The sequence below is a fragment of the Amaranthus tricolor genome, chromosome 11 (assembly GCF_026212465.1).
Source record: "Amaranthus tricolor cultivar Red isolate AtriRed21 chromosome 11, ASM2621246v1, whole genome shotgun sequence".
Taxonomy (NCBI): Eukaryota; Viridiplantae; Streptophyta; class Magnoliopsida; order Caryophyllales; family Amaranthaceae; genus Amaranthus; species Amaranthus tricolor.
The window spans coordinates 15,720,473-15,732,336 of record NC_080057.1 but is presented as its reverse complement, the minus strand read 5'-3'; the positions used below and the strand labels follow the sequence as shown (position 1 = coordinate 15,732,336).

Sequence of the window (11,864 nt, the reverse complement as noted above, 5' to 3'; positions counted from 1 at the left end):
ATAGTGAAGCAACAAAAGTCTTCATTGTATCAGAAGTGCATAGGCACAGGACATTCACAATACAATTCTGCAATAATATGAAATATAGTTAAGTTGTAGTTGATTTTGCTCCCTTAGAAAGTCCCTAATTATCAAACATTTGATGAGCAAGATTGCTTTTCCAAAGAGCCTAAGCAATAGATGATTCAACTACATCGATATTGTCTCCATCATCGTCATCATTCACGAATTGTCTCCCAAAATCAGTATCTAACAAAGGTTTAAGTGGATCAAAATTAATCAAATTTTATTTCTCTACGATTAAGATTATAGAGATGACAACATGCAGATATAATATCGACATGTGTTTCAGCTTCATAGAAGCTAGAATTTCTAAATATTGTCCATCTCATCTTAGCAAACATAAGCACCTTTCAAGTTCATTACTCACAATTCAGTTTATCTACGGTACAAGCTGCCAATACATTAGTTGAAATGTCATCTTTTCTTATCCGATACCAAGGCTTGTCAACCTCTCAAACTTTCAGGTGAATGAATGTTCCATCTAAAACCCAAGACAATTATACAAGTTACAACACAAAAATATATCATTATTAAATAATTTAATTTATAATTTAAATTTCACAATTTATTTATTACATCACTTATAAAATTATTTTAAAATTTGATGTTACAACTCATTACTCGAATCAAATCTCAAACATATGCAACACAATCATATTGTCAAATCAAATGAAGGCAATAAAATGTTGTTTAAACCCTAGCGCAGTAAACAATAAAGATTTTGTAAAAACAAATTTCAGAAATACATGATTTTGTTTAGAAAAGCCAAAACAATCAAATGAATTAAATTTTCGTTGTATCGTCACAAGCCACTACAATGATTAATTATCAAAATCTATTACCTGCTTTAATCGAAATATAAATCAGGTAAAGAACATGAAACATGTGAAATTGAAATATAAATCAAACGAATAAGTAACAAATTCTAAAATCAGGCGAAAACTATGAAAAATAAAGCAAAACTAATTAAAACAATGAATTAATAATCCATTAAATTAAGGTTTTCCTTAAAAAATCAATATATTTACCTTGACTTTTTCACGATTATTGTATAGGAGAGAATGGAAACTTTAATCTTCAACAATGATGGAGACTAAAGAGAGCATTTTCACGGTTATGAAGAGATAGTTTTAAGTAATAAGCTATAACTTTTAAGTGACAAGCTATCACTTTTAAGTGATAGTTTATAGTGACAAGCATAAGCTTATTATTATTGATCTTTTTTTTTTCACCCCTTTCCCCCAATCCAGGCAAACCCTAAATGAAGAAGTGATAGTTTTAAGTGACAAGCTGTCACTTTTAAGTGACAAAGTAATAGTTATTCACTAAATTGTGGCTCATGTTTTGTATTTTTGTTTTCTAAAAGGTAATGACAAGTTCTTTGACGTGTTTAATGCATGAGGGTTGAGCGATGTAGATCATACGTCATAAGTGTATTTTAATTAGTGTTAGAAAATTTATTTTCATTAAACTACATTAGTTTTAAATGTTTGTTTTGACGCCTTACACTTTCTAAGTTTGGCGGACACCCTGTTTTTACTTTTCGCTGCTATAAGATATTATTTAAGTCTTATTGTATTTTATATTTTATACTTATAAAAATTAGGGGTTTTATAATGTATCAGAGCAGCGATAGTGTTTGCTCTCAAAAATTTGGAGGCATTATTTGTTTGGAGTGAAATTTCAGTTGTTCACTGATCATAAAAATCTCAAGCATCTATATAATAAGAAAGACTTGAATATGAGCCAACGTTGGTGGATAGAATTCCTTAATGATTATGATGTGGACTTAGACTATCATTCGGGAAAAGCCAATGTTATAGCAAATGCCTTAAGTCGTAAAACATTTCATGACGAAGAAGATAAGGTGGAGATGAAGAGAAAGAAACTAGGGATATTAAATGTCTAGAGTGTACAACCCTATCTAGTTTCTGAGATCATTGTGCGAAGACGTGAACTTAGAGAAACTTCCAGAAATGTCAGTGAAGAGAGAGATAAAGGCACTAAAGGTGCATGATGATGGTGGTTTGAGACTTTAAGATCGCTTGAGTGTGCCCGCAAATGATGAGTTGAAGGAGAAAATTTTGAAAAAGGCTCATAAGTTATAACTCTTGGCATTCTGTACTCCCCGATGAGACTAAGATGTATCAACATCTAAAGTTATCTTTTTGGTGGAATGGGATGAAGAAGGAGGTAGCTCTTTATGTGGCCAAGTGTTTGAGTTGTCAAAGGGTGAAGAATTTGCATCAACGACCTGCAGGATTGACACAACCTTTGGATATTCCCGAGTGAAAGTGGAAGTCAATCTCCATGAACTTTGTGATGGGTCTTCCAACTACACAAAAGGGAATAAATGCAACATGGGTGGTGGTTGATTGATTAACTAAGCCAACTCATTTTCTACCTATAAATAATACTTTGAAGTTAGGACATTAGTCGACTTGTAAATCAACAAGATTATTCGATTGTACGGAGTTCGTAAATCTATAGTGGTTGATAGGGACCCAAGATTTGAGACTCGATTTTGGAAGGGATTTTAAGAGGCTTTGGGTTTGAAATTGAAGTTTAGCACTTCATTTCACCCGCAAATAGATGGACAAACAAAGCGTACAATACAGTCCTTAGAGGAAATGTTGAGGGCGTGTGCCTTGGATTTTAAAAAGAGTTGGGATGAACATTTATCCTTGTTAGAGTTTTCGTATAATAATAGTTTCCACTATAGTATCGACATGGCACCTTATGAGGCCCTGTACGAGAGGAAATGTCGTACTCCATTAGCGTGGTGTGAGGTTGGTGAAAGATTGATTCTCGGTCCTGAATAGATTCTGAAAACCATTGATAAAATTTGATTAATTCGGGCTAGGATAAAAGCGATTCAGGATAGGCAAAAGAGTTATGCTGATTAGAAGAAGCGACATAAGAAATATGAAGTTGGAGAGCATGTTTTTATTAAAGTTGCACAAGTTAGGGGTGTGAAGAGATTTTCCCAAAATGGAAAGCTAAGTCTGAAATTCATAGGGTCGTACGAGGTTTTGGAACAAATAGGTGAAGTGGCTTATAGGGTTACCTTAACTCCATACTTTGAACAAGTTCACAATGTATTTCATGTCTCTATGTTGCGACCTTATATTCATGAACCTTCTCATGTGATTCAACATGAACCTTTACAACTTCGAGATGATTTGACCTACGAGGAGAAACCGATAGAGATACTTGATAGGCGCGATAAGGTCTTAAGCAATAAGACATTGCCTTTGGTGAAAGTTTTGTAGGCAAACCATATTATGTCAGAGGCAACTTGGGAGTTAGAGTCTGATATGATAGTTCGTTATCCTCACCTTTTTTTTCTTGAGGTGAGTATTAGGGACAAAACTCCTTTTTAAGGGGGAGTGAGTATAATACCCTATTATTTTATGGTCATATATTTCTTTTACTATATGTGTATGCTAGTAGATAATATTTTATGCTTGTGACCAATTGATATTAAATAATCGTAGATCAAAATTTCATGTCGAATATAGCTATTACCATATAAATAGTATTAGTATGAAGGGTCATATTATAATTAAAATGTCTAACATGGGTAATTGCTTATTAGTTTTATTAGGATGAAATCTATACTTTAATTATAATAATAATAATAAATAAGAACTTAAAGAAGAAAAGGACGCCAAAAGTCATATTTATAATAAAAGTTTAAAAAATAATAAAATAAAGAAAGAAAGAATTAAAGATGGACGATAATTAAGTATGAAACGGGTAAATTGATTTTTCTGGCAGCCATGAACAAACCTTAGAGTACCCACAGCCATTAACTATTTGGGTGGTTATTAAGAGAGAGAAAATGAAAATATTAATAAAATATTGAGGAGAGAGAAATTATTGGGGTATCAATTGAATAACCAGGTTATTCAAATAACCGATTATGTATATGGTCATGCAAATTTTTTTTTGCTTTTTGGTTGACATGGATGGCTAAGATTTTGACACCTAATACAAATATCAATGGTTGAGATTTGCTCTGAATTTATAACCGTTGTAACTTTTGTAACGGCCATAATTTTTAAAATACAATTCTAAAAAAAAAATACACAAACGGCTCTATTTTATTTTTCTCTATAAAATGAGCCCAATATTGAAGTATTTTGAAACAACTTTTTTTTAAGTGAAAATTACTCTTCTTATTAGCAAATTGTGTTAAGATAAACATTCCAAATTCTAACAGAAAGATTTGGTGCCTCTGCATTACAAAAATGCACCGCGGCTATGAGACTAATAGCTTATGGCACCTCCGCTGATTCTGTGGATGACTACATTCGGATTAGTGCATCTCTTGCAAGAGATTCACTTCAGCATTTTGTGGAAGGAATAGTCTCTTACTTTAGTGATGAATACCTTCGAAAGCCCAATGAAGAAGATCTAGTAAGACTACTAAGGATTGGTGAACGTCGTGGATTTCCTGGCATGTTAGGTTCTATTGATTGTATGCATTGGAGGTGGAAAAACTGTCCACTTCGATTAAAAGGTATGTTTTCTGGAAGACCAGGTAAACCCACATTAATCTTGGAAGCTGTGGCATCATATGATCTTTGGATCTGGCATGCCTTTTTTTGGGACACCAGGTAGTCGTAATGATATTAATGTTCTTGATAGATCCCCATTGTTTAATGATGTTTTTGAAGGTTGTGCACCCTCTATTAACTATGTTGTGAATGGTCGCACATACAATATGGGATATTATCTCACTGATGGTATATATCCTACATGGGCGGCATTCATTCCTACAATATCACTACCACAAAATGAAAAAGAAGGTCTATTTGCCAAAGTACAAGAAGCTAAATGAAAGGATGTTGAGCGTGCTTTTGGAGTATTACAAGCTCGTTTTGCAATAATACGGAATCCAGCGCTAGCTCGTGACGCATCAATGTTAGGAAAAATAATGATAGCGTGTATTATTATGCACAATATGATTGTTGAGGATGAAAGAGATACATATAAAACGTATTACGATCCAAATGAATATGATCAAGCTACAAATGCGTCTTCAAGTAATGAAAATAATGAAGAGCCTTTTCAGTTCCAAAATAGCAACAACCGAATTGCAAGTTTGGAAACTTACATGTCTAATAGAGCACGTGTTCGTGATGAAGCTATGCATAAAGCATTGAAAAAAGACTTAATTGAACATATGTGGCTCAAATTCGGTGTTCAAAGTAGGGACAATAATATGCATTAATAGATGTGTAATCGCAATATTATATCATTGTGTTTGTACTTGTTCGCGGTTCGTTATTATCTTTCAAAGACTTTTGTCATTTGATAGAATATATATTTATGATTTTTATTATTGTGGAATGTAGTAGGGTTACAATTATTGTTTGTGTCTTAATTAACGACTAATTACGTACTAATTAATATCAAAATTGCATTATTTTTAAATTTTTGAGATTTTATCTAATTAATGTATGCTAATAAATAATTATTAATTTTGAATGATTATTACCAAATGCATTATTTAATAATAATAGAATTTAAGTAATAAATTGTGTGGTGGGGTTGGGTAAAAGTAGGAGAGAGAAAATGTATAACCAAAATATTATGGTTAACTATTGGCATACATTGGTTATTAAATGGTTATAAGAGTGGTTATAAGTGAGGTGGAAGATGGATAAAATATTAAAATAATCAATAACCAAGATGGGGTTGGACAACCATTGTGTATGCTTTTATAGCTGAAAGCATTATTACATTCTCTTTTTCCGTCTAATCTCGTTCTTTATACAATGTCAGTAGTTATGTCTAGCCCTTTTGCTCGTTTATAACTCTATTTTTGGTTTTGTTTGAAGCTTTTTACAGTTTACTTATTTTCACATACGAAAATATTTGTTAATGGCAACAATGATTTTATTAAATTAACATTTTGAGCATGTATATTTTGATCATTATGTCCTATTCCTATGATGGTTAGAGGCCTTTTCATATTTAAGTTAAACTCATACTAAAGAAAAATATAATTTCAACAATTTATTACCAGATGTTTTTGTTTTTTTTTTTGTCTTATTGATTTGGTTTGAAATATTGTTGAACATCTAGAGTATATAGATATAGATTTGTATATACTACATACTTAATATAGTAGTCGGACTAAAATAAATATATTATAAGTCCAATTAAATGCCTCAAAAGATTTGATGATCATTACTTTGATTAATACTCTTTGCTTGGTGAAACATACTTTGATTTATAGGCTTTGCTTGGTGAAACATTACTTTGATTCATAAGCTTTGCTTGGTAAAACATTTTTATTTCGAAAGGTGGTGCTGTTTGATGCATAACTCTATAAATAGAGGTTGCATGTATTAAGAATACTCTCATTCTTATCTTCCTGAGATAATATTGAAAGAGTAATTAGTTCTCAATATCATCAAAATTCATAATTCATTACAATATTTGTATTTACTATTGCAATTTTCTTTTGCTAGGATTTTTTTTGTGTAGATTGTATTTCATTGTGAATTTTATTTATCATCCCAAGCACCTTTGTAGGAGAAATATCACAATACACTAGTAAAAAAGTCTGATGAATAACCCCTATTTGTTTCTTTTACAGAAATATAAGGAACAAAAAATACTTTATGTATCTTTTATTTTAACAAAAGATACAAATAAATATCGTGTATATAAATAAATAATAGTTACTTATATGTTTATTTATACACACGATGCAATTAATGAAGTGCCCAATTTTTTTCAGCCACTAAATTCAAATTAGGTTTGAGCGCCCATTATTTGCGATTGTTCTACCTGCTTCGTTCTTTGTTCTCTGCGTTTGTTCTTTGTTCAACGCCTGCTTCATTTTTTTGGTTTACAAAATCGATTCAGCACCCAATATCAATTCTACTAAAATAAGGTTTGTTATTTGTTCTTTTTTCTATTGAATATCGTTTGTTCTTTTTCTACTGAATATCGTTTGTTCTGTGTTTTCATTCAGCCATTTGTTCTTTGTTGCGATTTCATTTTAAGCTGCGTTTTCATTCAGCTTTTTTTGCCTTCATTCAATCCTACTGTTTCCTTGTTTGTTTGCCTTTATTTCAAGCTGCTTGATTCGTTCACTGGTTCGTTCTCCTTCGTTTGCCTTCATTTCAAGTTGCGTGATTCATTCCTGCTTCCTGCTGCTGCCATGGTATGGTGCTACTTCCATTTTATTCCTTTTATTTCATTCTAGTTGCTGTGTGATTTCTCATGTAGAATTGTTGGTTTGAATTGAAAAATATATATGATTCTATATGTTGGTTTGAGTTTTATGCCTACAAAGTGTTTGATAAAATGCCCCAAAGATTATTGTTTATAATTTCTCAATATGTTGGTCATAGAAATCTTTACTTTTTTTAGGGTTTGTTTGATTGCTTAGATTTTGCATATTCCTTGAACATATGGTCTTATAATCCAATTTTATTGCTTGTACAATTCTATTGTCATTCTCATCATCACATCCAATCCACCCTTCTTTCCCCTTTCCTTCCATAAGAGTACTACTATGTAATTTTAATTCTTTGCGTAATGAGCATATAGTGTAGTCTTAGTGTTTGAATTTGTAGATGTTTGCAAGAGTAGCGATAGACAAGATTTGATCCTATTTGACATTTGACGATATTGTAGTCCTTGTGTGTTCGAATAGTACTTAGCATGTGATAGTGTATTCACGAGTATTATATCAAGAAATAGGCTTTAAACTTGGTCATAGCAATAGGTAGAGTATTCTTTATCAAACTTACATAATTGGCAGTAATGTAGCTACTGTCTTAAATCTATAGCTTAGGATCAAAATTCATCAAAGTTGTGATTATATGGGTGTTTCATTTTGGACCCATGAGTGTTGATATGATTCACTTGCCTAAGTTTTGTCTGATCTCCAAAACCCTTGAAAGTGATGATTATTTCTTAATGCAATATTCAGAGATTTGATTGTATATATGTTTAAATGTTTGGTGGTAATATGCTGTCTAAAAATTATCATTTGGTGGTTAAAAGAGTTTTGGTTATTCCCTTTTACATCAATTATAATATTTAGATCTAAGTTCTCTTCCACATTTGAGCAGGCTTGGGAGCGGCTCTTACAATGAGAATTACCAAAGTCTGCCTGTTATCTTTCCACTTAGGAGTATCTCTCTTCTTTACATACCTCTCCTATTTCGAAATGTATCTCATTATTGGCTTAGCTTTGTTTATTCTTTCCACTATTTTTGGTCATTGAATTACTTTGAGTTCTGGGTTTAAGCTCTATTGCTGCTGCATAAATGTAACTTAAAACAAATGAAACGGACGTCTTCTCTCCTCATCAACTGAAAATCATTTATCATTTGATCTTGTATTTGGTCACCCTTACACTGACGAATGTACACAACCTTAGTCTTTTAATGACAAAGAGGTTGTTTTCCTTGATATCAAACATCATCTACAGTTTCACTTAATAATGAAGTTAGGATCTTAGTCATGATGTTGGCAAGCAGATTGCAGATTTGTTGTTGAACCGAAGTTAGCATCTACATATTGGTTCACACACTATTTTGTACAATCTTATCATCTCAGGTCTGCTCTTGATTGCACACTCAATTAATTAGCAGTTGCAACAATAGCATGACATTGTTGTTTAATTCCTTTAGATGGTCTGAACCCGCTGCCAAACTTATCTGCTGACTTGCTTGTTTGCACACATCTTCTGTTTAGGCGTGTACACAGCCTGCTACATTGATCTGCTCTAAACCTGCTATTGATCTACTGACTACACACACCAAGAACTGTATACTGATTTGCACCCTAAACAGATCAGCAGCCTACTGATTTGTATGCTACTGATTTTAATACACACACATAGCCACTGTTTGTTTGCAACCATAACTCAGACTCACTTTTGATATAAAGTGCTTGCTGTTCTGATATGGCTGCATATTCTACTATTGCGTGCTGTTCTGCTCATAAATGGTTGCTAACCACTGGGTTGACTCAATTCTTCTACTGAAAAATGGTGTTCAAAATTCTGTTTTCTTTTGTTATGCTTTATACTTCCATATTCTATTTAGCGTGCTCATAGTTTCTCTCTGCTGTAGATATTTATTCATGGTTTACTCATAGTTTGACCTAGGCTTTATTTCGTCTACATTGATACCTAGACATCATGTGCATGTTATACTAATGGAAAAGTTTGTCAACAAGATCACACCTTACAAAAAGCTGGGGCAAGCTCGCACAGTTTCATTAGTGCTATTAATTCATCGTATGAATTCATCATTTTCTTAGAAAAATGTTCAAGGATAGGTGTGCATGTGTAGGCCATTTGTACCTGTAGTTCGCTTGATGTGATGCTGCAGGCTGATTTTTTTGATCCCTTCTGTGTTGAGTCTCGAGTCCTGTTGGTTTTTCGACTCACTGATTGGTGTTATCTTAATGGAATTGAAATGTGTTGGCTTGTAATTTGTGCATGATCTTCATTTGGTGTTATCTTAATGGAATTGAAATGTGTTGGCTTGTAATTTGTGCATGATCTTCATTTGCTCGTTTGTCGTTCACAAATGAACCTCTTTATTGATTACTCAAAGAACAAATCAATAGTGTTATCACAGCATCCTGATTGTGTTAGGTTGTCAACCCAGTTTTTGACATTGCGATCGTAAATTGTATGATTCTGATGTTCCTTGTTTGGCATGATTTTGCAGGCAATGGGGCAAGAAAACAGACAAAATGCAGTTCAAGTAGCAAAGAAACTCTATGATCTGTTTTTTGTGTACACCCACTTGTAAAAAAACTCTCATTAGTAAATGTAATTTTGTGCAAGCAATAGTAGTATTACTTTTTGATCATATGTGATCATATATGTAAGTGTAGTAGTGGATGTTATGTAAAAAAATATTTTCTAATTAGTGTACGTATTATTCAATGTATATTATATATTATAGCCTTGAATGACCTCTATAAATATATATTATATTAATCTCTAGTCTATATATATAGGATTATATATTTAGTTTTAATTTAAAATAAGGTCATTTGTATCTAAGGTTCAAACAAACGATACAAATAACACTTATTTGTATCATTGGTTTTTTAGTAACCCCAATATAAGATACAAATAAACTTAAAAATAAGATACAAATAAGGATTTTTTTACTAGCGATAGAAAAGTGCATGAACGCCTTCTACTCATATAAAGTTTTTGAGCGACTTCTTTGATTGTTGCAACTTTATCTTCATAGTGTCAATTTGGTGATCTACAAAGCAAATTACCTCTTTAAGGTGTCTGGTGGATCAAGCTTTTGGTAGGAGTCCATGAAAGGGATTGTATTATTTTGGTGACATTAAATAAATGTACATTGTGAATTGATTTATAGAGTGTGTGTGACATTTCAAGAGTTTTATACCATATGAGTATATTTTGATTTATATTAAATATATAAATATTTACGATTTGTGGTTTACAAATAACAAAAAAAAAATCATTATTTTAAGATCAAATATTTTCAAAGTATAAATAGTTTGACACGTTAGAGTAACCATTCACAGAATTGTAGCTCATATTTTGTGTTTTGTTTTCTACATGTTATGGCAAGCCATTTGATATGTAATGCATGATGGATAGGTGATGTGCCTAAAGTAAGAAGACATTTTTATTTATAAAAGAATAAGACATTTTAATTATGTTAGTTTAAATGTTTTAAAGTTAAAGTTCTGACGTCTCACACTCACCGGATTTTGCCAATATTCTGATCCTTTATCCTTTATTCGATATCCGATTTTTAAAATCAAATACCCAGTCTAAATTATCCAATATTCAAAACCAAATAACTATACGGCTTTTAAAACATATACCGAATTTTCCAAATCGAATAATTCAGATACTTTTGAACACTCTTACCGTAGCATTTAAAAAATCAAAATCCAGTTCAAAAACTTTTTCGCCGTGTTTTCCCAGACCCGCGCCACATCTAAAGTTAAAAAGCACAAGCTACCCACCTTAATCCGCATGATACACTCAGCTTAATCCCACATCGTCGATTAACTCTAATCGACGCTCCACATCCAATCTAATATTCACGCACGGATAAATTCTGTGAGCCGTCCGATTCAACAAATCTCGACACCAAACATCTCTAACACCCGAAAAGCCGCCCCCTATATATAAACCTTCCCTCATCTCTCCCATATCATCATTAGTCATTCTCCTTTCTTCTCAATCATAAAATTTTTCTCTCTAGAAATTCTAGTTTTCTTTGTCTCTGATAAAATAAAAAATGTCAGGAAGAGGAAAGGGAGGAAAAGGGTTGGGAAAGGGAGGAGCCAAGAGGCACAGAAAAGTATTGAGGGATAACATTCAAGGAATTACGAAGCCTGCAATTCGCCGTCTTGCTAGAAGAGGAGGTGTAAAGCGTATCAGTGGGTTGATTTATGAAGAAACTCGAGGTGTTCTTAAGATCTTTCTCGAGAATGTCATTCGTGATGCTGTAACTTACACTGAGCACGCTAGAAGGAAGACTGTTACTGCTATGGATGTCGTTTATGCTTTGAAGAGGCAAGGAAGGACTTTGTATGGTTTCGGAGGTTAATCAGTTTGGGGATTTAGGTTTTCTGGGATGATAGTTCTGATTCTGGTATGTTGTAAGTGTTAGGCCTTGTTTAGATTGTTGTAGATCGAGATTAAGTTGTCTTAGTATGTTTCGTTATCTTAATTTAGGCTTTCAAAATGTAATTGATGGTCTATGGACGAATTAAATGAATATCCCAATTCAATCAAGCTTGTGTTTGTT

At 32.6% G+C, this 11,864-nt stretch overlaps 1 protein-coding gene and 1 long non-coding RNA gene across 2 annotated transcripts; both read left to right on the top strand.

Annotated features, from left to right (window-relative positions):
- Positions 1-6,792: 6,792 nt before the first annotated feature.
- On the top strand, positions 6,793-10,055 carry LOC130826816 (uncharacterized). Its single transcript, XR_009047128.1, has 3 exons — positions 6,793-6,976; positions 7,163-7,249; positions 9,780-10,055. It is a non-coding gene; the product is annotated as an uncharacterized LOC130826816 (long non-coding RNA).
- A 1,196-nt stretch (positions 10,056-11,251) lies between these two features.
- On the top strand, positions 11,252-11,851 carry LOC130826814 (histone H4). The gene has a single exon (XM_057692406.1). It carries the CDS (start codon positions 11,352-11,354, stop codon positions 11,661-11,663), a length of 312 nt encoding a protein of 103 aa, XP_057548389.1. The 5' UTR covers positions 11,252-11,351; the 3' UTR covers positions 11,664-11,851.
- The last annotated feature ends 13 nt before the right edge of the window (positions 11,852-11,864 follow it).

Coding starts and splice junctions, on each gene's coding strand:
- LOC130826814 (XM_057692406.1), top strand. CDS start 11,352: ATGTCAGGAAGAGGAAAGGGAGGAAAAGGGTTGGGAAAGGGAGGAGCC.